This window comes from Notamacropus eugenii, chromosome 1 (genome assembly GCF_028372415.1).
Source record: "Notamacropus eugenii isolate mMacEug1 chromosome 1, mMacEug1.pri_v2, whole genome shotgun sequence".
NCBI lineage: Eukaryota > Metazoa > Chordata > Mammalia > Diprotodontia > Macropodidae > Notamacropus > Notamacropus eugenii.
This window is the reverse complement of record NC_092872.1, coordinates 709,282,666-709,310,652: the sequence shown is the minus strand read 5'-3', so window position 1 is coordinate 709,310,652 and position 27,987 is coordinate 709,282,666. Positions and strand designations below refer to the sequence as shown.

Sequence of the window (27,987 nt, the reverse complement as noted above, 5' to 3'; positions counted from 1 at the left end):
GCTCAGTTACCTGTCATTAGATCATGTGCTCAACCCAGGGCCCAGCCAGTATACTTCCTGTTCAAATTCCTTTGTTACTGTCACAGGTGAACGTTATGACTCAGTCAGTAGTCAACAAGCATTTTAAGGGCTCACCATGTGCCAGGGCACTGTGCTAGTCTCTAGAGAAACAAAGAAAGACAAAAACATGGTCTCTGTCCTGAAGGAACTCACAGTATGGTGGGGGAAATAACATATAAATATACAAAGAGAGTATAAATGGGGGATAACCTCAGAGGGAAGGCACTGATTATATTGGGTGTGGGGAGGAGGAGACCAAGTGGGATTGGAGCTAAATCTCAAAAGAAGCCAGGAGATGGAAATGGAGAGCATGCCAGGCAGGGAATGTTAGCCCCCCAATGTGTGAGGAACAGCAAGGAGGCCAATGTCACCAGATCTCAGAATATATGGGAATAATAATGATAATACCAGGCAGCACTTAGGTAGCGCTGTGAGGTCTGCAAAGTGCTTTGCATAGATTACCTCATCTGATCCTCCCAATAACCCTGGGAGGCAGGTGCCATAATTATCCCCATTTGACAGATGAGGAAACTGAAGTAGACAGAGGTTGAATGTCTTACCCAGAGTTACAGAGGATCTGGGGTCAGGTCTAGCACTCTCTCTAATGTGTTCTGTGACTCCCTAGGTACCAACCAGATCGTGAATGAGTTTTCCAAACCAGGGGAAGGGAGTCCCTGAAATGTAATGAGTGAGTGGTGGAGCAACATGGCCAGATTTGGACTGCAAGAGGACCACTTTGGGAGAAATCTAAGACAGACAGATCAACCAGAAGGCTACTACAACAGTCCAGGAATGAGGTAGGAAGGGTCTATACCAGGGTGGTGGCTATGAGCAGAAAGAGAGGTGAGATGATGAAGTGGATTGAATGATGGGTTTCCAAATTAAAGATACTAAATCATTCTTGATTAGAGAAATGTAAATTAAAATTACTCTGAGGTACCAATTCACACTATTAGATTAGCTAACATCATACAAAAGGAAAATGACAAATGCTGGAGGGGATGTAAGAAAACAGGCATATTAAAGCACTGTTGGTAGAGTTGTCAATTGGTCCAATCATTCTGGAGAACAATTTGGAACCATACCCAAAGGGATATAAAACTGTACATGACCCCAAAATACCACTACTAGGCCTGTATCCTGAAGAGATCAAAGAAAAAATAAAAGGACTCACATATACAAAAATATTTATAGTAGCTCTTTTTGTGGTGGCAAAGAAATGGAAATTGAGAAGATGTCCCTCAATTAGGGAATGGATGAACAAGTTGTGGAATGTAATTGTGATGGAATACTATTGTACTATTAAGAAATAATGAAGGAGATGGTTTCAGAAAAACCCAGGAAGATCTATATGATTTAGTGCAGAGTGAAATGAGCAGAAACAGATCACAGTACATAGTACCAGCAATAATGTAAGGATGATCAACTGTGAAAGACTTTAGATATGCTGATTAACAGAATGATCCAAGACAGTTCTGAAGGACTCATGATGAAAAATGCTATCCACCTCCAGAGAGAAAACTGATGAACTCTTGAGAACAAATTTAAGTATAATTTTTTTCACTTAATTTTTCTTGCCTTTTTTTTTTTTTTACAACATGGCTAATACAGAACTACATTTTACCATAATTTCACATGTATAATTGATATCATACTGCTTGCCTTCTCAATGGGTAGAGGGAAGGGCTAGAGGGAGGAGAGAATTTGAAGCTCAAGATTTTTTTAAATGCTTAAACAATGAAATTTTTGAAAGCTGAAGAGATACAGAGAAATCTCGATCAGAACTGCTTTTCCGTATTACAAACCGATGGTTATGTCTTTACTTTGGCATCACATATATCAAACTGGAATGACGAGAGAAGACGGCTCTTCTTGGGTTGAGGTCCGAATCACAGACTCACACACCAAGAACGTACCAGGAACCTTGGAGAGTTCATCTAGTCCAAGACTCTCATTTCACAGAGGAAACAAAGGGACTTGCCCTGAGTCACACAAGTAATAAGGAGCAGATTGTAAGACAGCAACAGAACTGACCTGCTCTGAAAAGATGTGTTCAGGATGTTTTACGAGTGCCAGTCTACACCTCATGGAAGACATCTCCTGCCCACATTTCTCGGTGCTTCTGTTGGTTCTTTGTAAACTGGGAGTGAAGAATATTCAGCTCAGTCATTCCCCAAGGACCTTTCTCAGTATTCTGAGCTACTCTGTAAGAACACTGAGCTCCCTCTCAAAAACATAAACAACACCCTCTTTCTTTCACACACAGGACGGCCCGGTAGCAGTCCTTCAGGCCCCTCAATTACAGACTGATTTTTTCCCCTTCTTTAACTAGTCCCTTTCTTTTGCCTTGGACAAGTTTCCAAAGTTTATAGTGGAAGTGTTAAAAAAAAAAAAAAACAAAACCCTTCATATAGTGGCAAGAAGGTTTCTGTAGCATATACAAGCACAATCAATTCACATATTTTACAGATACAATAAAGGGAAAATGAAAAAAAAGGAATGATTATGAATGAATTAGAGTTATGGACAGAATGCAGGTAAACATCAACACTAACCCCAGCAAGGGCTCTGTAAATCCAGGAAGCATGTTCAGCATCACCAGCACATTACCTCTTCAAAAAGTGCCTTAAAACTCTGCAGGAATGAATGTAGATACTGGTAAAATTCAGTTTGGGATGCAATGAAAAGGCAGAAGCTGGTTTCTACTTTAGCACGAAGATCCAAACCTTGATTGCTACTAAGACGTCTCTACAAATCAAGTCTCACACGAGAACATGTCAGCCCTGGGGGTCTCTGGGGCTGCCTTGAGAAGTTACCTGTGGAGTTCGACATGGTGGTCACCACAAATCTGAAGGTCTTTGAAGCCACCTTGCCCCAATTAATTCTGTTCTGAGGCAGGAAATAGCTCGTGCAGCCAGTGACTGTGGGGAAAGGACTGTGGGGAGGTAACCCAGCAGTCCAAACAAAACGCCCTCCCTTATGTAAGAAACCACAGCGACATGCTGTTTGCCAGGACTACATAATAGGCCTCTGTGTGAAGCAATGGAGTGCACTGTGGGGGAGCGTGCACACTCCCACAGTTTACCTAAGCCATACCTGTGCATGCAGTGTTAATGAGGACTCTGTCCCCAAAGCAAGAGACCCATTGATAGAAACCAGATGCAGGATGCGTTGACAGAAGCAACCTTGCTGTACCATTATTGGCTGGCCGAGACAAGAGGGCACAGTATACCCCTTTTAACTGATGTTTTAAGGTCTTTTTAAAAAAAACTGTTCTTCCACCCAATTTCCTTCAATCTAATCAAATTAAAGCAAGCTAAACAAAAAAGACTAGATGTTTTAAAGGGAAGAAAAAACCCCAAAGGAATGGCCATTGTCATATTTAGATCTACTGAGATCCACTCTACCCGCAGGGTCCTCCAGTCCCAATACTAATTTGTGAGACTCCTCTGCGTTTACAATATCTGCTGTATATTTTTAAAGACAAAATGAATGCTTCAAAATTTCCACATCAACAAGTTCAGAAGGGGAGACAGGGAGAGTTCAGGAGAACATGCTGGGATAAAGACAAGCAGGGGGCTTTGGGAAACTGTTTAACTGCACTCAGACACATACTGGTTGAGGAAAATGTTCTCTTAACACTTATTAACAAAGTAAGAATCTGAAATGGGCAATAAAGAACCTCACACACTGTGCAGGATTCAATTCAATTAAGTAAACATTTATTAAATACCTTCTACATACACAGCACTCCGCTAGGAGATGAAGGAAATTGGAAACCCAGTCTCAACCTTCTAGAAGCTTACAACCTAGCAGGTTGCAAGATTTCAAAAAAATTTATTTTTTTTAAAAAAGAGAGATTTCAAAAAGCATAGAGGTAAATGGAGTCTTCTCTAAGCAGTGAGATATAGGAATGGCTGGTACAGAGGTGGAAGAGGGAGGATGAGATTAGAGAATCCCAGTTTATCCACATTAGCTGGATTGTAGAGCATTTGTTGGGAAATAGTATGAATTAATACTGAAAAGATAAATTAGAATAACTCTGAAGGTGTGAATACTCCCAAGGAGAGCTTGTATTTTATCTTATATGAAATGGGGACCCAAGCAAATTTTTTGCTTAAAAGAGACTAATGTAATCAGATCTGTATATAAGGAAGATTATTTGGGAGCCATGCAAAGGACTGATTAGAAAACAGAGAAAATTGAGGGTGGGAAGATCTGTTAGGAATCTACCATAATTGTCTTGGTCAGAGATGATAAAGGTCTGAACTAATGTGGTGATAGATAGTCTGAGTGAAAAAACAGAGGGAGGGAAGAGAAATCAGTGCTTGACGAAGCAAAATTAACTGGTTATGGTCGGAAGCCAAGTCAACAAGGACTCCTGGGCTTCTGGCCTGAGTGACTGGAATGATGGAGGTGTCATCTACAGAAACTGGGAAGTCAGGAAGAGAGGGGAGTCAGAGGGAGAAAAGGAATAGGTTCAGGTGTGGACATGGTGAGTCTGAAGCATTACTGGGGCACTCAAGCTGGCAAAAAGAAAAGTGAAGGACAGGTGACTGAGTGGAAAGGGAGCAGAGCAGAAGGCAAGAAAGTCCCCATTTCAAGCCCACTTTGGACACCTGCTAGCTGTGTGAATGATTACAAGTAAGCTACCTAGCCTCTCTGGGCCTCAGTTTCCTTATCTGTAAAAGGAAGCTAATAACACCCATAGTAATCGCCTCACAGGATGAATGTGAGAATGATTATCATATTTCCAGACATTATTAAATGAGATAATGTGTGGAATGCTTTCTGCAAACTGTAAAGCACCAAAGAAATGACAGTTGTTATTAAACATGGAACTGGATCACTGAAGCCAGAGAAATGGATGAGACCACCAGGGGAGAGAAGAAAAAGGAGCAGTCTTAGGGCAGAACTAGGAATCAGAGAAGATAACCAAGAAGCAGTGAGGTAACAGCAGGAGAACACCTGTGTTAGCATCACAAAAGCCAATGGAAGAAGAGATCACAGCTAGGAGGGCAGAGTCAGGGTCGAAAGCCCCTATCCTGAGGGTGAGAAAACGAACGTACCAGGTGAGTGTCTAGGGCAGGATCTGAACTCCAAGTACAGTGCCCCATTCCCAGCCTGAGAGTCAGACCATGTTTGTCTCATAAAGAGAGTTTAGTAGAGTAACTGCTGGTAGAGCAGAGATTATTTATTCTTCAAATGTACGACAAAACTCAATGACAAGTTCATCTGCACCTACAGAACGTTTCCCTTGGGAGTTTGCTTACAGCTCACTCATCTTCTCTAAGACTCATTGATCCACTTCTTGTCCTGCTTTTCTCCACATCCCCAGTGGTTAGTGCCCTACTTGGCACACAGTAAGCAGATGATAAACACTCACTGTCTCACTTTTGTTAGTTTGAGTATTTTATATTTTTGTAGGTATCTATCCACTTCATCAATAGATGGGGGAAGAATTTTAAGGTAATAGAACACCTGGAAAGCTTCATGGGATGTTAACCACCTACTGGCTCAATAAGACAGTAGTGTTATACAGCATGCGATCTTAGTGTGCTTTTAAGAGTTTCAACATTCAGGAAAAAGGAGGTGATGGCCCTGTAGTGCTTTACTATGGTGAGGCTACATTTGAAACAACAGCATAGACACTAAATTTTTGGAAGAACACTGATAAGCTGGAATGGTGTTATTTTAGGGTAGTAAGAGATCTCATAAGCATAAGCACAGCCCCTGCCTCAATGGCTTCTAATGCAAGAGAACCCACTCCCTCCCAAGGCAGCACTTTTGAATAGCACTAATTATTAGAAATTTTTCTTTGCCTCTTTGAAACTTCCACCCACGATTCCTATTCCAGAAGTAAAGAATGGTCTGTCCAGAAGTGGAGAAATGGGAGACTACATGTCATGGATAAGAGGCAGCTGCCAACCATGGCTAACACAGGGAGTACAATGGGCAATGGGGAATCATCCCAAGTGTTGGCAATGGAAGGCAGAAGTCAGGCTGTGGAGGCTCGTCTGTTAGGTTGAGGAGTTTTTCATTTATCCTAGAGGAAGCAGGGAGACACTAAAAATTTCTGAGCAGGGGAATGACATGGTCAGACCTATATCTTGTGACTACTAATTTGGAATCTGTGCAGAAGATGGCTCAGACAAGGGAGAGACTAGAAGCAGAGATAAATTAGCCAGTCGTCCCAACAGTCCAAACCAGAGATGAGGGTAGTGGTTGTACAAGATGAATGCAAGAAATGCTGCATAGAGGACTTGCAACTGCCTGAATGGAAAGGGTGTGAGGAAGAATGAAGAGTCAAGGTTGACTGAGAAGTTGAAACCTGGGTGACCAGAAGGACAGTGATGCCATCAATAAAAGAAAGTAAGGATGGAGGCAGGCTTCAATAGGAAGTATGGAGGCAAGAAAATGTGATGAGTTCAGACTTGGACATAGTCAGTTTGAGATGCCACTGGGATATCAGTGGAGATATTTAGAAAGCAGCTGCTGAACTACAGTTCAGAAGAGAGTTTAGGACTCAATATATGTATCTAAGAGTAAATTATTATAATTTTTCACATGACTAATGTGGAAATGTTTAATATGACTGTACATGTATAACCTATATCAGATTGAGTGCATGCTGTCTTGGGGAGGAGAGACTGCAGGAAGGGGGAGAAAATTTAGAACTCAAAATCTTATAGAAGTGAATGTTGAGAACTAAAAACAAATAAATAAAATTTTTTAAAAATAAGAGTAAGTTACAGAGAAATGATATGTGAATTTCTGAAAGCTGATAATAATGCCAGGAAAAGAGACTGTAAGGCCCAGAACAGAGCCTTGGGAGTAAGCCAGGCTTACTAGATGGGAGATGAGTGATGAGCCAGGGAAGAAGAGTAATAAGAAACAGTCAGGCAGTTAGAAAGAGAACCAGGAGAGTACAATGTCATAAAAGCCAAGAGAGGACAGACCATAAAAAACAGGGAGTCAAAAGCTGCAAAGAAGTCCAAGAGAACAAGATCAGGAAAAGGCCATGGATTAGGCAATTAAAAGATGAATGGAACATCAATCAGTCAAGTGACTGTGTCACAAAGGGTTGAGAAGCAAACTAGAGTGGGATGAGTGTCCGGTTTTCATTAAAGACAAAGACGGCAAACTGTGTTTTGACGAACTGCATTGAATGACAGCTCAAAACCAGGATACTGTCATTCACTTATTCATCCACTCAGTTACTCCATGTGGAGAATCTAGCAAGCTAGGAAAACACGCTCATTAGGCATTGGAAGATACAAAGATCAGCAAGGCTGGCTCCCTGCCCTTATGGAGCTCACAATCTGTCAGAAGTGATACAATACAAAACAAGTATGTCGTGTAATACAAGGTGTAATAGAAGCTGAGAAGAGCCTGAGACAGGCACAAAGTAGAGCGTAAAGAAGAGAGATTGCTTTTGTCTGGCTGGGGAAGGGAGAGGGAGGGAAAGCTGTGGAGACTTCATGGAAGCCTAGGTCTTGAAGGACAGATAGGATTTTCACAGGTGGGCACTGCCTCCCTGCACAAGGAAGGCCCTTGAGCAAAGATGCAGAGGTAGAAAAGAACCTGACATGTACAAGGAACGTCCTAATACAGAGAGCCAAACTAGTAACCTGTATGGCCCAGAAACAACCAGGCAGGGAGGCTATGGGCGTCCAACTGGAAGGTCACTGAATGAGCATCCTTGGCATCTTGTCTTTCTCCCTCTCTTTCCCTAAACAGAAAGCTTCGATTCTGCTCTCCTCCATTCCATCTTCTCTGATGATATGGACAGAAACATCACCAAGCAACAAGTGACACAGAAACAACCCACAGGGCTGGAAACGGCCAGCCAGTTGCTCAAACCCTCAAACTAGAGTCAAGATGAAGAGCTGGAAAGCCATCCTGGAAGGGACACCTACAACACCATGGTCAGGGTCAAAGGTCCCCTTGACCTGGGAGGTTGGCTGCAAAGATGTGGGCAGGTTTTGCCCAGTTCTAAATGCCCTTGGGAGAAGACGCTCCCCAGTCACGCACCCGGGCCCCAGACAAGAAGCTGGGCCGGCAGCAGGAGGAAGGAGGGAGGGAGGGAGGGAGAAGGCACACAGCCATAGCCTGGGCAGGAATAAAGAGAGCTTTTTTCAGAGCTGACTGGAAACAGGAAGCGCCCAATCCCTGAGAACAGTAACCCTCATACAAACTCTACATAAAGACACACTGAGCTGTTAACCCTAATTACCTGTGACAGACACACGAGTGAAGCCCCAACCTTCCAGGCAGCAGATTTAGTAAAAGGAAAACAAACAGCTCACAGGGAATACAGAGGCAGCTATTTTCTCCCTAAAACAGCCTTCTTGCCTCTAAATGATTTGCCTTCTTGCTTCCAGATTATAACACAGATGTGAAATTAAAGATTAAACAAGGTTTCTCAGGTATTTCTCCCCACAAGAGTTAGCAGCCCAGCAGGAGTAACAGGACACAAGCAGACACAAGCCACAAAACTTTTCTGTGCCTGTTATTAAATGCCACCAGCTCACACCTCCTAGGATCTAGGTATTTTTTAAAAAGGGGGCTGTGATATTCAACGTGCATGGTGTTGAAACTCCATGTTTTTGAAGCCAGTTTAAAAGGGCTCGTCTGGAGACACCGCAGCAGAGAGCGCACCGAGAGAAAAGTTACATGATCTGACTGTTTTCCTGGCAAGTTTTAAAATTTTGCTGTTTGTTGTTCAATCACCTTCAGCCATGTCTCCCTCTGTGACTCCACTGGCCAAGAAAGGCAAAGATACCGGTGTGGTTTGTCATTTCCTTCTTCAGCTCATTTTACAGATAAGAAAACAGAGGCCAACAGGATTAAGTGGCTTGCCCAGGGTCACACAGCCAGTAAGTGTCTGAGGCAGGATTTGAACTCAGGAAGATGAGCCTTCCTGACTCCAAGCATGGCACTCTATCCATTGTACCACTTACGTAACATCATTATGAAAAGATAAAATTATCCAAAAGAGCTCTATGGTTGTTGTTGCCTCACTCTGCATTATCCTCTGTATGTGTCTGTGTGTGTGTCTGTGTGTGTGTACGTGTGTGTGCTCTAGGGTCCCAGACATGCCAACTAGTGTCAGAGGTGGCACTCACCCCAGGTTTTTCTGACCTCTACTCTTTCCTACATAATTATAAGCAGGCATGATTTAGAGGCACTGGATTTGAGACCATAAAGAGCTAGATTCAAGTCCCAACTCTGACACTTACTAGCTTACACGATCTTAAGAAGTTACTTCCTACAACTCTATGCCTTACTTCCTCATTTATAAATGGAGATAATAAAACCTGCACTTCACTTGGGTCATCACAGGGTTACGTTGAGAAAAATGCCTTGCAAATATTAAAAACAATATATAAAAGTGAGGACCTATGATGACTCCTCACATTTTTCATTTTTTAAGGATAAAGTGAATAGTATTTCACTGCACTGGCATCCTACAGTATGTTCAGTCACTCCCTAATGCTAACACATAGGCCATCCCCGAATTTTTTTTTCCACAACAAATAAAGGAGCTCTGACTATTTTGTTATAGATAACATTTGGTTTAGAATATTCGGTACAGATTTTTTCACTTCGAGTACATCCTTGAGATATTTCAAACAACAGAATCACTAGGTCCTCTCCCCTTTCCTCTAATGGATTAGAAAGCAAAACGTCCTTTTGGTCACACCTCAGAGAAGCCCATCAGACAATATCACCAACCACATGGATGGCCCTTGATTCACTGGTCAGAGGTCTGATAATGTTCAGTGGCTCAACAGAACCATCACTGAAAGGCCAACTAGCAGCAGTGCCTACAGCTGGCAAGCAGACCTAGACCAGGCCTCTGATCAAGCTCAAACACCACCCCCTCCCTTGAGGGGGTCTGTGTAATCAAGCCCAGGATGTAATGACTCCATGGAAGCCTGACTACACAGCCAATCTTGAAACTCCCTGTGACTCACCACAGCTAGTTCTCTCACTTCCTCTCAAGTCTACAACTTCTGAAAGTTATCTGGAACTAAAAAAATAAAACTGTCAGCCCAACAACAGTTGTGGCAGGGAGAGACAGACCATGCCAGGACATGGTTGTCCCCCTTACCTTGACTTGGAACACCCAGCAATGCGGACTAGCTTCCTGCTGCTAACAATCTGACATGATCCTGAAAGAAGCTGTTTCCCAGACTTACATGAACTGATGCAAAGTGAAATGATCAGAACCAGGAGAACACTGTACACATATATGATGATCAACTGTGAATGACTTAGCTGTTCTCAGCTGACCCAAGGAAATTCTGAGGGACTTATGAAAAATGCTATCCATATCTCCAAAGAAAGAACTGATGGAGTCCAAACGCAAATCAAAGCATACTTTTTTAAACTTTATTTTTCTTGTTTGTTTGCCCTATGTTTTCTTTCACAACATGACTACTAATACAGAAATACGTTTTGCATGACCAGACATGTATAACCTATATCAAATTGCTTGCCTTCTCAATGAGAAGATAAGGGAGGGAGGAAGAGGAGAATTTGGAACTCAAAAGTTAAAAAAAATATATTAAAAACTGTTTTTACATGTAAATGAGAAAAAATAAAACATTAAATTTTAAGGGGAAAAAAATTCTGTTTCCCAGTTTTCTTTTAGGGTAAGATCTAAGCATAGGCCCCACATGAAGTTCTTATTCCCTATAAAATCCGTATTCTCAAGTTAAGTTTTTCCTTCAAGATGTAAAAAAAGGTGGCCTTCATTTCACTTACTCTAGGTGACAAAGACTCCAAGGCCACCTTTCCCACCAGGCTGGGGACTACCTGAAGCTCTCCCTTCCCCCAGGGAATGCTGACCACTTGGCAATGTTGGTGCCTGAATTAGTGAAGGAGCCAGAGTTTTCTGGAAGAGCAGGGCAGAGCCCAGAGAGGACACAACTTACCCGGGAGGCAGTGTCTCTGAAGTTTGTGCTGCGACAAGGGGCTGCTGGGCACCCACACTGGAGGCTGGCTCCTGTCCTTCCCTAGGTTCTGCTGTGGCTGGGAGAGAGGTGGCCCCAGGGTTCGGGGTCACACTTGTCACTGCAACAGGGGGGGATGTCACACCAACTATGGGCCGCTCTTCAGAGTCAGTGGCTGCCGCAGACTCTCCATTCACTGAAAGTACAGCAACTCAATGAATCAATCAGCTGCTTTTTTATCCACACTCACTAAATTTTGCCTTAAACTTACTTTAGTTTTGCTAGCACAAGAACCTGGAACATTCTCATATTGTTGAAAGCAGCAACAGTGATACATTTATCAATTTAACACAGCTTCTAAAATTGACACAAACACATGCCCAGGGACTAAAAGAATCGGGCAGAGGTTCCAAAACAAATTGAAGACACCACCTACCTTCTGTGATGCTTTTTTTTAGGTTCTTATAAGGATGTGTTTAGCAGACTGCTATGGGGAAATGCTTCTGTTTTAATCCAGTGAAAGGGTGACAAGAAAGAACAGATGTGATCAGTTTAACGAGCGGCTGCTCCTAGTAAAAGGCAGCAAGGCCACTGCAAATCCGTAGGCCCAAATATCTGCTTTATACTTCTCTTAAATTTTATTGATAACTTTTTTTTAATCATCTACATTTCCCGCTGCATTCCTTTTCCTTGCCCCTCCTAAGAGCCCAACTTTTACAATAAAGGATAAAAAAAAGAGGAAGAAAAAATTCCTGAAACATAGGATTCCAACATATCCAAAAAGCTTGGCATTATATGTACTATTTCACATATTCAGAAGCAGAAGAAGGTACCCAGATATCTTCTCATGAAGATACCTAGACTCGGAATCAGGAACACTGAGTTCAAATCTGAGCTCAGACACTCACTAGCGATGTGACTCTGGGCACGTCCCTTAACCTCTGTTTGTCTCAGCTTGCCCAACTGTGAAATGAGGATAATAACAGCACCCACCTCCCATGGTGGTTGTGAGGATCAAATGAAATAATGTTTGCCAAGTACTTAGCAAACCTTTGCTTTGCATCTACTGTCTCATTATGAATACATGTATATAAGATACACACATCACATGTACATATGTCAGCTCTCTCTTCTTCAGGGTCAAGCTTGGTCAGTTTCAATTGTGTTGGTGATGGTGGTAGTCGCTGCCCATAATGTTCCTGACTCTATTTATTTCACTTTATATCAGTTCACATAAAGCTTTCTGTAGTATCTCTATAATCACTATCTTTACTTCTCACAGGACAATAATACTTCATTACATTCATGAACCACACAAGCCATTCTCCAATCCATGGGTATATGCTTTGTTTCCAGGAGTCACTACAAAAAGTGCAGCTACCAATGTTCTGGTGTACACACATCTTGGCACTGACCACCTTGAAGTAGATGCCCAGGAGTGGAATTGCTCAGTCAAAAGTTACAGCTATTCTAATCACTTTCTTCCCACTATTCCAAATTGCTTTCCAGAAGCTTCACCAGCAATGTCCTAGTGCACCCATCCTCTACCATCTTTGCCAATTTGCTATAAATGACCTGAAACCTCACAGTTGCTTTGATTTGCATTTCTCTTATTGATTCAGAGCATTTTTTCATATAGTTGTTAATAATCTGCAATTCTTTTGAGAAGTATTTGTTGATGGCTTTTGATTATAGATTTCTATAAATTATGTATATATGTTAGGTATCAGAGCCTTATCACAGATATTTGATACCACTTTTTAAAAATTTCCCCACAGTTAACTGCTTCACTTCTTATTCTGGTTGCATTAATTTTTATGCAAATGATTTTCAATTTCATTTAATCAAAATTACCTACTCAAAACTTAAGACAACATTCTCAACATGATTTGACCAGAATGGGGCCCAGTCAACCAGTGGGGCTGAGAAGAAAGCATAGGAGAAGGAATCCTGTAAGTGTCATCAGCAAGTCTGGTCAGTGATCTCTTCACCCCTACCTGTAGCTGCTCTGTTATATTAGACTAATGTAGCATGTCTCTGGCAACAACTTCTTAAAAAAAACATAATTCTCTCTGCTATGCAATTTTGTGTTATCCATCCTTTAAGGAGAGCGTACTCAAGGGAGCAGGCAAAAATTATTTCTCACTGAATAGATGAGAAAATTCAGGCTCCAAAGTTCAGATTTATATCGAAGAACACAATGATCATTAGCCACATCACTGGCAGGACTGTAAAGTCCCAGTTCCCAAGTGGCTGTTGCACTTTTCGGTTGGCCATCCTATCTCCCATCCTCTAACTTTAGATTAAAAAAAAAAAAAAAAAAGGAAGTCAGAATAGTACTGGTTTATTTGGCATGGTAACAAAGAAAAACCTCTTATCTATTTGGTGCATCACCAATACAATAACAATTGATGTTCATAATGGGAACCCAAAGTCCTGAAATGTTATTTGAATCAAAGATTAAATTGGTAAAGATAAAACTGACTAAGCTTGGTATAGTTTTAAAGTTAAGCCGAGGTGTTTCATTGATATTCTAAATCCTTGGAAATCAGTAGCCTACTTGTAAGTATTGAGAGCCTATAGCTCTCTCCAGGGTTTCCCCAGTCTTAGAACAGTTTTAAAGCTTTAATTGTATAAGACTTTTGAGATTCCCTCTTATTAGCCAGTATACTGCATAAAATCATCAAATTCCACCGTCAAAAGGAAACCTTAGAGGTCATGTATTTTAGCCTCCCAAAAAGGATAGGAATCCCTTCTATAGTACTCCTGGAAAATGGTCATTCAGCTTCTATTTGAATACATCTGGTGATGAGAAGAAGCCCCTTCTATTGCTGCACAGCTCTCAATGTTGGAAATTTCTTTTCTTACATTGAATTGAAACCTGATTCCTCAAAATTTCTACCCAGGGGTCCCATTTCTGCTTTCTGAAGCACAAAACCAAACTGGCTGCCTCCATTCCATGACAGCACATCAAGTATCTAAAGATAGCAATCATGTCTCCCTGGAGCATTTCACTCTCTAGACTAAACACACTCAGTTTCTTCCATTGGTGCTCAGTTAACATGGATTCTAGACCCTCCACCAACCTCATGGCATTTCTCTGGATATGCTCTCGTCTGACAGAGCCCCTCACAGGATGGTGCCTCCAACTCAACACAACCTTCTCAATGCAGTTTGACCAGAATGGGGCCAAGTCAGGCCTGCATTTCCACCAACTCCATTGGTTCTCTCAATGAGAAGGAACCCTGGAATTGTCCTCTGCAGGTCTGAGTTCAAGAGCCATATTCTCTATTTCCTAATTATGTAACCTTGACCAAGTACCTTGTCTCTAAGACTGTTTCTTTTTCTATAAGAGTCAGCAAACAGGCCCAAGGGTCAAATCCGGCTCTCCAAATGTTTTTGTATGGCCCACATGCTAACAATGGTTTATGCATTTTTAAACAGTATTTTTAAATTTTAAATGACATTTAAACAGTATTTTTACATTATGAATAATACTTGAATATTTAAATTTAAATATTATTTTCAAAATGTAAAAGCCATGCTCTGACAAACAGTAGGCTGAATTTGGTCTACAGGCCATAGTTGGCCAATTTCTGATCTATAATGTGGATCTAATATTTATACTGCCAGTGAAACAGTGAGATAATGTGTGGAAAATGCTTTGTAACTATAGAGCACTATTAAAATGGGAAGGACATATTATTATTATAACACAAGAAAAAAGAACACTGTGGTATATGAATATACCAGCATTTTGTGAAGCTAGGGAAACAGGACCTATTTCATTGGCACAGGGAACTCTCAGTGAGGGCAGGGTCTCTGTCAATGCAGTTTAGAGTCTCAAAGAACTGCTAAGCAATGGGGCACCAGGCATTCGATGTCCACCAGCACACATGGCTAGTGTGTGTCGGAGGCACTAACACTTCTAGCCCCCAACATTACACTGCTGGAACACGGCAAGCTCACAGCCTACTCCAAATCCTGAGATGTTCTGCACAAGAACTGCTCATGCCATGCCTCCCAGTCCTATTCTCCTGTAATGGATCTGTGAAACTGACATGGGGGAGGGGACCAGAGGGCTGGCCTGGGAGTCAGAAAACCTGGGTTCAGGTTCCTCTAAAATATATATTAGCTGTGAGTTTACAGTAAAACGCCCTTAACCTCTGTGCCCTGGAAACCCTTCTAAGACTGCTGATCTACACTGGTGGAGGGAGCTTCTATATGGAAAGTTCCCTCTAATGACAAGATCAAATCTCTAAACCAAACCAAACAAAACATTTATCCCAGTCTAATTTTATCTGACTGGTTTGGGCTCAGTTGAGACAACTGGTATTTCAGCCTCTGAAGATCCTTCTGATTACACCTTCTCTAATATTAACTACGTATTAAGAAACATGAGAGAGAACAGCCATAGTACTAGCAGTGAGCAGACCTGGAGACCACCACCTCAGTTTCCTCAGCTATAGCAGAGAGGAGACAACAGTCAAGCTAAATCAAGAATTTTCAAGGACAGGCACACTCAACAATGTTCTTTTTAAAAAGAAATAAAGAGAAAGGAAAACTTACCTTGGAGATTTGCTTGCTACATACCATATGTTGCAGTTATAGTCAACTTGGCACTTTATTTTATACCATCATGTATTGCTTTTTAGTGATTTCAATGCTCGTTTCTGCACATGTATGTATAAGTCAAGTCTCTTTAAAGAGATCAAAATGTCCTTGAAGGCAAGGACTGAACCATTAACTTCTGTGTCATTCACTGTCTCTCAGCTTCCAGCATGTCCCCCAAGATGAACCTTGTACTCACCACCTACCCAAAAGGTTTTGTAAAATCTGTGTTTTTGCTCAAGCTGTTTCTCTCATCTGGAACGCCTTCCTCCATCCTCTCTGTCTTTTGAAGCCCTTTACACCCAAACCAGCCTGCAAAGATCTCTTCTGCTTCTGAATCTAGGACACTGAGTGCCCCCATCAATCATCTGACAAATGTTTATTACCCCAGGCCATGTCTTGTACTATGACTGAAATCTGGTATTTTTATTTAAATTTTCATGTACTTGTGCCTTGTCTTTCCAACTTGACTGGAAACTTCTTACGAGTAAGGATCGCACTAATATTTATTTATTATGAAAGTATCCTACATACAGAAGGTGCTCAATAAATATCTGTTGACTGATTGACAGGTACTTGATAAGTCACTTGTTAAATAAAGGGAATACTGTAGCAGGAAAAAAATATTTGGGAGTAAGATAGGGAAAAGGGAGACAAAAAAAGGATGATTAAAAAGATGGCCTTTACTGCACAGCATGAGGAGAGAGTAAGGAAATGCACAAAGCCAATAAGCCACACATGTTAATAATCATACTTAACTGAGACCAAATGGGGCAACTGGAAAGCTCAGAATTTCTAAGATCACAGGTATTTCACAACGTTCCCTCCATGTTGTTAGTAAATCTTATAGTTTTATGAATCAGAATGTTCATTCAGTACTAGGACATACTCTAGTGGTTAGCAAAGGGGAATGGGAACTGGAAACTTTCTTCCAGGTCCTGGATACCCTGCCAATTCTCTATGTAAACCTGGGTCTTAACGTGTGTGCAGTGCTTCAACAGTTGGACAAACAGTGGTCTTTTCAAGCACACACACAGAGTAGTCACCATCTGCATTTTTTAGACTGAAGTACAATTAATACAGTGTGAACCAGGGTAATGCAAGTCCCTGAAGAACAAGGGTTTCTCTCATGTGAAGTTCAGGTAGCACTTTTTATAACCTCAAAAATCATGCAATTCAAGTCATCAATGAAACAGTATACCATTCTACTATTTTTCCCTATCAGATGACCTCAAAGACTTAAAATTCCCTTCTTTAGATAGCTGTCTGTTCATACAAGCTGTCTATCTAATTCTCTTTCCTTTCAAAAAAAGTTTACTCGCTGGCTGTAACAAGAGGACAAGCCCCTGAAATTCTGCTCCATTTTCTCTTTCAAAATGTTTTTTCATGTGTACAATTCGGTGAAAAGGGTTCCGTTAAAGAATATCTTCTATATGTGGTATCTTCACAGCAGCAAATATTTCCTGGAGGCATGGAAACACCACTGTACCCTAGAAGTCTTCCTTCCCAGCTCAATCTTCAACACATTGGCCCAGATGAGTGCTCCCTATTTGCATCTCTCCAAATCCTTTCTGTTCCAAGCTACCATGAGGAAACTACCTTTCCCCAAGCACCCAAAGAAGAAGCAGAAGCAACAATGCAACTACTAACTCTTTGGATACAAAAAAATACAGGCATGGGTTAGTAGGAAGAACATAAAAAGCTAGAGTGAGTTAAACGAGAATTATATTTTTCTATTGGGTGAATACAGACACAGGTTAATAGGGAGACCATAAAAAGAGTGATTTAAAGTAAAATCCTATCTTTCTACTGGGTGAATTGTGAGAAAGAAGGAGAAATAAAAGGAACCAAGGAAAAACAGAAAGAAAGAGAAAGGGAGGGAGGGAAAAACAGAAGGGCACTATCTTGCTGATGGTTTTTAGGGGACAAAGTCAATTGGTACAGTCAAAGCATTAAGACAACCACCTTGAAACTTTTCAAAAGCAGTTATCAGTGGTTAAAGAGATTTTGGCTCACAGCTGTCATACTGTAATATTTCTTGGGGCAAGGACAATAACTTTTAGTCTAGTTTCATACAGCGTATGCATCACTTGTATGCAATGCCTATATTCATTCAACATTTAATAAAGTGACCAATAAGTAAAAGACACTTCAGATACAAAAATGAAAACAATTCTTGCCTTCAAGGAGTTTATATCTTATAGGAGAAACAACAAGAAACAAGTAAGTGCATGATGATTTGAGGAGGAAGATAGCTCTACTTAAAATCAATCAAGGTATAGGAAGATTAGAAAGGTAGGAGGAAGCTATGCTATAAAGTGCTTTGAATAACAAACAGTATTTTTATTTTGGACGTTATCCTGGAGGCAACAGGAAGCCCCGGAAGTTTATTTAAGTAGGGAGTTGACATGATCAGATCTGTGCTTTAGGAAAATCACTTTAGTGACTGAATGGAGGATAGACTGGAGTGAAGAGACTTTTTATGACAGACAGACCTACCAGCAGGCTATTGCAGAAATCCAGGGGTCAGGGGATAAAGGTTCAAACTTCAGTAGAGGCAATGTCAGAAGAGAGAAGGAAACATATTTAAGGGATGTTACAAAGGTGAGATCAACAGGTCTTGGACATGGGGGTTAGGGGAATGTGTGTAAAAGAGAATAAGGAATCCATGATGACTCGCAGGTTGTCCTCTCCAGTAAAAGGGAAGACAGGAGCAGGGAAGAGTTTAGGAAGAAAGATAATAAATTCCATTTTGGACATAGTGAATTTAAGATGTCTTCTAGACATTCAGTTCAAAATGTCTGAAAGGCAGCTGGAGGTGCAAGACTGTAGGTCAATATTGAGATTGGGAACAAGAAAAGTAGATTTGAGAATCATTCGCACAGAGATGATAATTAAATCACTGGAGCCAATGAGATCACCAAGTGCTATAGAAACAGAAAATAAGAGAAGCCAGGACAGTGCCCTGAGAATTACCTACAGTTAAGACAGCATTACTTGGAGGAGGATTCAGCATAGGAAACAGAGAAGGAGAGGTCAGACAGGTAGTTAGAGAACCAATAGAAAGTGGTGTCCCAAAGACCTAGAGAGAAGGGTATCAAAAAAGGAGAGAGTGATCGACAGTGTCAAAGGCTGCAGAGGATCAAGAAAAAATAGGGATTGAGAAAAGAACAATGGATTTGTTAACTAAGGAATCATTAGCTTCCCATAAACGATGTCTCCCTTAAAAGAATCTAAGGATTAGACTACAAGAGGCAGAGGTGATAAAGGAGAACATTCCAGATAAGAAGCCCACAGCCACCATAGCAGAGAGGGAAGATGGAATGCCAATTTCAAGGAACAGCAAACACAAAATCTAGGCCAGTTTGGCAGGAACATAGGAGGTGAGGTTAATAATGCCAAATAAATTTGGAAAAGTAAGCTGGAGCCAGGCTTTAAATGTGAAGAACTTTAAATGCCAAGTTAAAAAATTTGTACTTTATCAGAGAAGCAATAGGAAACCACAACAAACTTTACCAAAAGAGTGACACAGTCAGACCTATGCTCTAGGAAGATATTTTTGGCAACACAGGAATGAGGAAAGACAGGAAGGAAGGAAGGAAGGAAGGAAGGAAGGAAGGAAGGAAGGAAGGAAGGAAGGAAGGAAGGAAGGAAGGAAGGAAGGAAGGAAGGAAGGAAGGAAGGAAGGAAGACAAAGACAGAAGGAAGACGGGGAGGAGGAGGCTTCTAGAGAAGCCAAGACAAATGGACTTGGTCTAGACAAGAGCCATCTCTTCCTTGGAAATAACAGCAGAGGAAGACAGAATGAGGGATGACACAGAGAGGTTTTGAGGGAAGAAGGGACCATCCAAACCAGACAACTTCTACTTTCTCTGTGAGGAAGTGAGGGTCTCTTGGTTACAGGGAGAAGGGAGAAGTGGGACAAAACGCCTAAGACAAAAGATATAATCTGAAATAGCCACTATGGGGACTGTAAAATAAAGTCAAATTGGAACGTCTATGAAGATTATTGTGCAGCAGCAGGAGCCAAGTGAGACTAAGTAATCTAAATCTGTAGTGGACCCAGTCAGCAGAGATGTGTAACCTCACCTAGTAGTTTTTATCAAGAAGAAGAGAGGGTGAATGGGGAGAGGAACCTAGGTTTGGGTTTGGCAAGGCACGGGGCCAAACAGAAGTCTAATCTAAATAATTCTGGCTACTCTCCTCTGGACATTCTCTAGACTAGTAACATTCTCCTCAAAAATTGACACCCAGGACTGAACATTCCCGATGGGATCTGCCCACAGAAGAGAAGTGAGACTATCAACTCCCCAGGACCAAACACTGGGCCTTCTTATGAATCTTGCATCAAAATACCTACATCTTCTCCAGATGAGCTGCTTCTTGGTACATCACCTTGTACCTGTAAGGCTGATTTTCAGAACTGAAGGGTAAGACTTTACATTAGACAGAGCCCAGCATTCTGGCCTAGCAAGGTCTTTTTAAATCTTGATCCTGTCATCTAGCATTAGCTCTCCACCCAACTCTGGGTCATCTCAAAGTTCAAAAACCTTGATCAATGATCAAATGTTAAACATCACAGGATTAAGTCCAGCACAGGGTTAACACCCATGGTGTTCCCACTACAGAGGTCCTCAAAAGAACAAATCTACTCTGGCTGCACCCCACCAAGCACCCCATTCTAAATCTGCCCTAATGATGTAGCTTCTAGCCTGTCTCTCCCATCCATCTTTTCCAAAAGAACAGCAGGAAGAAATCTGCCAAAGGCTTTACTGTCAATAAAACTAAGGATAAGGAAAACAAGAACTGGCATTTGCTTAGGTCTCCTAACACTTGCAAATGGTCACGCCTAAAGGTAGAATCCAAGTTTTCTCTGTTTGTATTAATAAGGATTTTTGCAAATAGGAAAAATTCAGTTCTCTGAAAACGGGTTATCAAAAATCCAATGCAAACTGGTCTTGCCCCTCATCTGCATTTCAACAGCTCAGATATGTTCTCCAATGCATCATTTTAAGCAAAGACAAACTCATGAGCCTGGCATGCAAATAAGATGTAAGTTTCTTAATGGGAAAGTTGGTTTTATTTATATTTTTGTGGTCCAAGAACCTAAAAAATGTACCTTGTAAATAGTACACTTATTAAGTAATAAATGTTTCTTAAGTTGAATATTAATTAATCCTCATTCTAAAACTGGTGATTTCCATTCAATTTAAGAAAATTTGGAATAACTATTAAAAGGTTATTCCCAGCAGAGCCAAGATGGCGGAGTAGAAAGATGGACCTGCTCTAGCTCTCCCTCCACAGCCCATAAAATACCTATAAAAAATGACTGTAAACAAATTCTAGAGCAGCAGAAGCCACAAAATGACCAAGTGAAAGAGATTTCGAGCCCAAGACAGCCTGAAAGGCTAACTGAAAAGGTCTATAGTACCAGGATTGGAGCGGAGAGCAGCCCAGCGTGGGCCGCTGGCACAATACAGACAGGACTGGAGCAGAACTCAAAGCATGGAATCATGGGTAGCAGCTGCAGTTCCCTGATTTATCAACTGACAAACACCAAAGACAGCTTCAAAAGTCAGTAAGAAAGTTCTTTCACCTGGGTGAGAGGGGAGTATGGGTCTGGCCCAAGCCCTGGCCCCAGGACAGCGGCAGTCACTGCAGCAGCATCCACTTTTGGGCCAATGTCCACTTTTGGAGCCCATGGCCTAAAGAACCTGGGAGAATCGAGAAGCTGATCTGGTCTCAGTTGTGAGTGGCAGTCCTGGGGTGAAGAAGAGCATTGGTGTGGTGGAGCTGGTGGTGATGGTGGAGAAGGAACCTCGCAGATCCTGAACAGAAAAAAGTACTTGTGGTTGCTCACAGACAAGAGCACAGGCCAAGAGATGGGTAAAATCCTCTCCCCTGATTGTGCCATGTTGGAGAAATTGAGAATTTACAGGTCCCTAGAATATACCCTCCATTTGACAAAGGACTCAAAAGTCAAGTAACTGGTTGAGAAAATGCCCAAAAAAGGGAAAAAAAAAATAAGACTACAGAAGGTTACTTTCTGGGTGAAAGGGTATTTTCTTCCATCCTTTCAGATGAGGAAAACAAAGCATACCATCAGAGGAAGACATAAAAGTCAAGGCTTCTGCATCCAAAACCTCCAAACCAAAATGCAATGGTCTCAGGCCATGGAAGAGCTCAAAAAGAATTTTGAAATTCGAGTAAGAGAGGAAGAAGAAAAATTGGGAAGAGAAATGAGAGCGATGCAAGAAAATCATGAAAAGCGGGTCAACAGCTTACTAAAGGAGACCCAAAAAAATGCTGAAGAAAATAACACCTTTAAAAATAGACTAACCCAAATAGCAAAAGAGGTCCAAAAAGCCAGTGAGGAGAAGAATGCTTTAAAAAGCAGAATTAGCCAAATGGAAAGGGAGCTTCACAAGGTAACTGAAGAAAATAGTTCTTTAAAAATTAGAATGGAGCAGATGGAAGCTAATGACTATGAGAAACCAGGAAATTACAAAACAAAACCAAAAGAATGAAAAAACTGAAGACAATGTTGAAATATTTCATTGGAAAAACAACTGACCTGGAAAATAGATCCAGGAGAAATAATTTAAAAATTATTGGTCTACCTGAAAACCATGATGAAAAAAAGAGCCTAATCCTCACAATAGCCCTGAGAGGTTGAAGGGAAGTATTATCCCCAATTTTCAGAAGAGGAAACTGACACAGGAAGAAATCAAGTAGATCTGCTCAGAATCAGAGCTAGTTAGCATCTGAGGCTGGATTTGATTTCAGGTCTTTCTGACATTGAAGCCCCTTTATCCCTAGACCATGCTGCTTCATGGGAAATTTGATAGACCAAGTGTTTGCAACCAGTAGGCAAAAGGAGCCTGGAAACTGCTTCATTCATTATTATGAATTATCTTTGTCAAGTGTAGTCATATGGCAGCCAAGGACAATAATCATTTACGATAAAATTTATTTGTAAAATCTTAAAAAAAAAAAGAGCCTAGACATCATCTTCCAAGAAATTATCAAGGAAAACTGCCCTGATATTCTAGAACCAGAGGGTAAAACAGAAATGGAAAGAATTGACCAATCACCTCCTGAGATTCCAAAAGGAAAACTCATAATAATATTGTAGCCAAATTCCAGAGTTCCCAGGTCAAGGAGAAAATATTACAAGCAGGCAGAAAGAAACAATTCAAGTATTGTGGAAATACAATCAGGATAACACAGGATTTAGCAGCTTCTATGCTAAGGGATCAAAGGGCTTGGAATATGATATTCCAGAAATCAAAGGAGATAGGATTAAAACCAAGAATCACCTACCTAGCAAAATTGAGTATAATACTTCAGGGGAAAAAATGAAATTTCAATGAAATAGAGGACTTCTAAGTATTCTTGCTGAAAAGACAATCTGACTTTCAAATACAAGAATCAAGAGAAACATGAAAAGGTAAACAGGAAAGAAGAAGCCTTAAGGAACTCATTAAAGTTGAAGTGTTTACATTCCTACATGGAAAGATGTTATTTGAAACTCATGAGACCTTTTTCACTATTAGGGTGCTTAGAGGGTATACATATATACATACACACACACACACACACACACACACACACACACACACACACACACATATATATGTAGGTGTGCATGGGTATGTATGTATGTTTATATGTGTGTAGGTATGTATATGTACATGAGTGTAGGTGTGTATATATATGTGTGTGTATATGTAGGTATGTATGTATACAAATATACACATATATTTATATACACACACACATAGATAGAGGGCAGAAGGTGAGCTGAATTTGAAGGAACAATACCTAAAAAAATAACATTTCCTGTGGAATAGAATGTACTAGGAGTAAGAGAAAGGAAAAGGTAGGATGTAGCAAATTATCTCACATAAAAGAGGGAAGAAAGAGCTTTTACAATGGAGGGGAAGAGGGGAGGAGATGAAAGGAGTAACTGAGCCTTATTCTCATGGGATTTGGCTTAAGGAGGGAATAACACACACTCAATTGGATATAGAAATCTATTTTACCCCACAGGAAGGCAAGGGGGTAGGGGACAGGAGCGGAAAGATAATAGAAAGAACAGCAAATTGGGCAAAGGGATAATCAGAAGCAAACACTTTTGTGGGAGGACAGATCAAGGGAAAGAATGGAATAAAAGAACGGCAGGATAGGACAGAGGGAAATGTGGATAGTCTTTTTCAACATAACTATTATGGAAGTGCTTTGCATTGTTACACATGTATGACCTATATTGTTTTCTCAATGAGGGTGGGTGGGGAGGGAGGGAGAGAATATGGAACTCAAGGCTTTAAGAATCAATGTTAAAAATTGTTTTAACATGCAACTGGAAATTAAGTTATACAGGTAATGGAGTATAGAAATCAATTTTGCCCTACAGGAAAATAGGGGGTCAAGGGGATGGAAGAAGGGTGGATAACAGAATGGAAGACAGACTGGAGGCAGGGGTGGAAGGGATGCATGCTGTCTTGGTGGGGGGTAGGGAGAGATGGGGAGAAATTTTTGAATTCAAATTCTTGGGGAACTGAATGCTAAGAACTGAAAATAAATAAATTATATATTTTAAAAAAAGTTATTCCCCAGGAAACCATACAAGAAGGTACAAATTACTAGAAAAATTAAATCTTTAAGTTTCTGTACAAAGGAAAACCTCCTTTGACTAACGTCTTAATAATGAAATGAAATAACAAAGAAAGCTATTTATCACAGGTAAGGCCTGCACAGAATAAGAATTGGAAAGAAGGCAAGACAAGAGAAGAATGAATTGATTCATCCTTCTTCTTCAACACAAGACCACTTTTTAAACCTGAATTATTCAATAATGCTGTTTCATCTGTTTTTCATATCAAAGTTGGATACCTAAGTACATCCTAAGACAACTGACATATAACATTCCTTGCATTAAGTTTGTCCTCCTAAGTCAATGTAAATTATCATATGCTACAACTCACCTGTCCCATTGGCCAATCCACTGTGGCTCTGACTCTTGGCTGGTTGTCGGTGTCGATTTCTGCTATTGGGGCTCTGTTCAACATTTGTTGTGGCTCTGGTTGGTCCTACAGGATGTCTGTGTGTCCTTGGGAATCAAAGTATAAAAGAGATGTGAGCCATTGTGAGAAAGAGGCATTTCCCATTGGAAGAAATTGTTTTCTTTTCCTTATTCCATTTATTACAACCATATGCTTTTATTTTCACAGGCCTTTTGAGTCAAGACCTCCAGTGACCCCTGCAGACTATTAAGACAATTCACAAAAGGGGAGACAGAAGAGTTTCTTTATCAATCAATTTTTCAAATCCTTTGCTTCAATTGCTAAAACCAGAGTGAATTATTCCCTTGACCAAAAGTAGCTCACAGATATCCTAGTCAGAACACAACATTACATTTGATAAGCCAGTTGTTAATCCTAGCTGACCTAGAGGCTGTATAAAGATCTTAGGTCTCTCATGCTGGTGGTGAAAGAAGGAGCACTAAGCTAGGGTCTGGCTAATCCATTTATCTATCAATAGATACATTATTACCCTGTAGGTGCTTTCTACCAGATAGGAAGCCAAACGGCTATGAAAAGTAAATGCTATAAAACCAATTCTACATTTAGTACAGAAATATTAACTAAAAGAACTTTAACATTTTGTTCTAAGAAACAGGGAGACTAGCCCACTGTCCTAAAGAAAACAGAAGGATCTGTCAGTAAAATAGAATAGAAAATAATGAGGTTGTGCCCTTTCTAGTGGTCCCACATGCACACACTGAGAATATCTCACCTCATGGTTCAACTATTTTACAGAGCATTTGAAATGACTTCCTTCAGGGTATTTATTTTCAATACTGAGATATTTTATGAACACCTTTTGGTGACCACGACCTCATTTTCCAGATTCTGAGGATGGCCTGCTTGCCCCACTCTGACAAGGTGAGCCCATAATGGAGTTCTCATTCTTAGCCCAGCACATAAAACTGTGTTAAATAAGGTTATCCACCCAAGTTTCTCTGAGAAGAAAACCCTCAACTGGGAGTACAAAAGACCACCAAAAGCTGACAACTATTGGTGAAACCTTGGATTTTTTTTTTAAGCAAAGTAGAAGATATAAAAAAGGAAATGAACATCTTCACATGAACCATCTTCTTTAATGAGAATATCATGAAGAAATAGGCTTTCTTGGCCCAGGGCTGAGTAGAAGAATGTCCTGAATACTTACAAAAGACAAGACTGTTGAAAATGGGTAAGGAAGAAGTCTGATCTGTGGAAATAAGACTTTAATGTGGACTTTTTAAAACTCAATTTTCTTTCCTAAACTCCCTATGTCAAAGCTGCCAAAGCACCTCAGTCAAACAAAATAAAAAGCTCCAAGTCCCTCCCTACTCTCATGGGAAGAAATGTTTAACATCACTGAGCCTTTTAGCACACCTTCAGTCAGGCGCAAACACTGAGAGCAAGGCAACCCAGACAGCATTCCAAAATGAAAGCTTTGTCTTTAATATCTACAGCAGAGTGGGGGGAGGGGATGGCTGGGGGAGACCAAGTTAGTTGCCACTGGGTTTGTTCCAGCCAAGAATCCCCTTAAAAGGGCAAAAGCCACTCCAATTATTCATCCTGTGTGCAGCCCTCAGAAAAAGACTGAAAGGGCTTTGGGCAGAGAAGAGCTGCTGAGGGAACAGAAAGTCTGCCCCATCAGCCCTGTCACACCCATGGGCTTGGAGAAGTTTCTAATTACTTCCAGTTGCCTGGACTCCTTGTCCCTACCAGGGCATCTGGGCGGGGTCCATCACCATTCTCACTGCTAGACTCTTCTCTCTTCCACGAAAGGGTGTGTGGTCAAAGGCAAGAGAGAAGAGTTTAAGAGGCATCTGACCACTAATGACAGCAGCTTAGCTGCATAGTATAATGGAGGAGGGCCTACGTTATTCTCCTCCCAAGAAAACCAAAAGCAGCTGGGACCATTTTGGATAGATCACAGCCTCACCCCTGTACCCCTCCCCAGATTCTTTCCTTCCCCTAAATCTGGGGTTTCCAGTTTTTTACTCCAATATTAAATTTAAAATAAAACAACCAGAAGAAAGAGAATAACTAGAGAGTTGGGGAAAATGTTCTGTTTAGCTCAGTTTCCTTCACTAAAGACTTTGATCAAACCTTAACGATGGAGCTCTATCTTGATTAGAACCTGGCTCCAATGCAAAAACCATCGCAGCCCACACACAAAAAAAGCATCATAGCAAACTGCAGTGGTGGGTTTGGGGATGAGTTAGGCTTTCATCACAGACAACTGAATGCAAACTCTGCCAGCAACCTCAAACCTGGCCTGATCCCCCATTTTGGAGAGGAAGAAAAGTTATTCAGTCTCCTTGGCAACCCAGGACCAGCCTGAATATCGATATCCAGCTCAGTCAAATCCCATATGTAGTCAGTACTGTCTCTGGCCACAGGAACTCAAGCTCACTTTGCAGAGCGCCCAGATCTGAAATCTCAATTCTGATCTCTAAACAGAGGCAGACACTTTCCTATCTAAAGTCCTTTTCTTTAAAAAATGCTGATTCCATAATCAAATCATCCTGTGGTCCCTTAGCTATCTCAGGAAGGGCTCAACTGTAGCTGAAGAGAATGCCAAGATAAGCAACAAAGCAACATGACAAAATCAAGAATGACCAGACAACTACAAAGTTTATTCATTTACTTAGGTAAAAGGTGGTCAAAATAGAAAAACAAACCAACAAGCATTTGTTGTTGTTCAGTTGAGGAATCGCAGCAGCCATCTTTCACCCTCCCCATCTCTTGAAGCCTGCCCAAGCTCATGTTCATTGTTTCCATGATACTCTCTATCCATCTCATCCTCTGCTATCCCTTTTCCTTTTGCCTTCAATCTTTCCCATCAGTTTTTTTGGGTTGTTTTTTTCCAGTCAGTCTCATCTTCTCATTATGTGACCAAACAGCCTCAGTAACTGACCTTCCAGTGAACAGTCTGAATTAATTTCTTTAAGTATTGACTGATCTGATCTCCTGACTATCTCAAAAGTCTTCTCCAGCACCACAATTCAAAAGTGTCAATTCTACACTGCTCAGCTTTTCTTATAGTCCAGCTCTCACAGCCATATACTGCTACTGGAAAAAACCATAGCTTTGACTGTATGGAGCTGTGTCAACAAGGTGATATATCTGCTTTTTAGTATGCTGTCCAGGTCTGCCACAGCTTTCCTTCCAAGGTGCAAGCATCTTTTCATTTCATGGCTGCAGTCATTATTTGCAGTGATCTTGAAACTCAAGAGTATAGAATCTGACACTGCTTCCATTTCTTCTCCCTCCATTTGTGAGGAAGTGATGGGACT

At 40.9% G+C, this 27,987-nt stretch overlaps 1 protein-coding gene and 1 long non-coding RNA gene across 6 annotated transcripts in view; one reads left to right on the top strand and one right to left on the bottom strand.

Moving 5' to 3' along the window:
• The window catches only part of WWP2 (WW domain containing E3 ubiquitin protein ligase 2), a 120,317-nt gene that overhangs the window by 41,302 nt on the left and 51,028 nt on the right, over positions 1-27,987 (bottom strand). For all 5 annotated transcript variants that reach the window (XM_072636462.1, XM_072636461.1, XM_072636460.1 and 2 more), the window contains 2 exons: positions 24,620-24,744; positions 11,004-11,217 (listed from right to left, as the gene is read on the bottom strand). In XM_072636462.1, the coding sequence (XP_072492563.1) occupies positions 11,004-11,217; positions 24,620-24,744 (339 nt within the window). The remainder of the gene's footprint in view (positions 1-11,003; positions 11,218-24,619; positions 24,745-27,987) is intronic.
• LOC140521438 (uncharacterized) lies at positions 160-24,471 on the top strand. Its single transcript, XR_011972931.1, has 3 exons — positions 160-219; positions 686-857; positions 24,378-24,471. It is a non-coding gene; the product is annotated as an uncharacterized lncRNA (long non-coding RNA).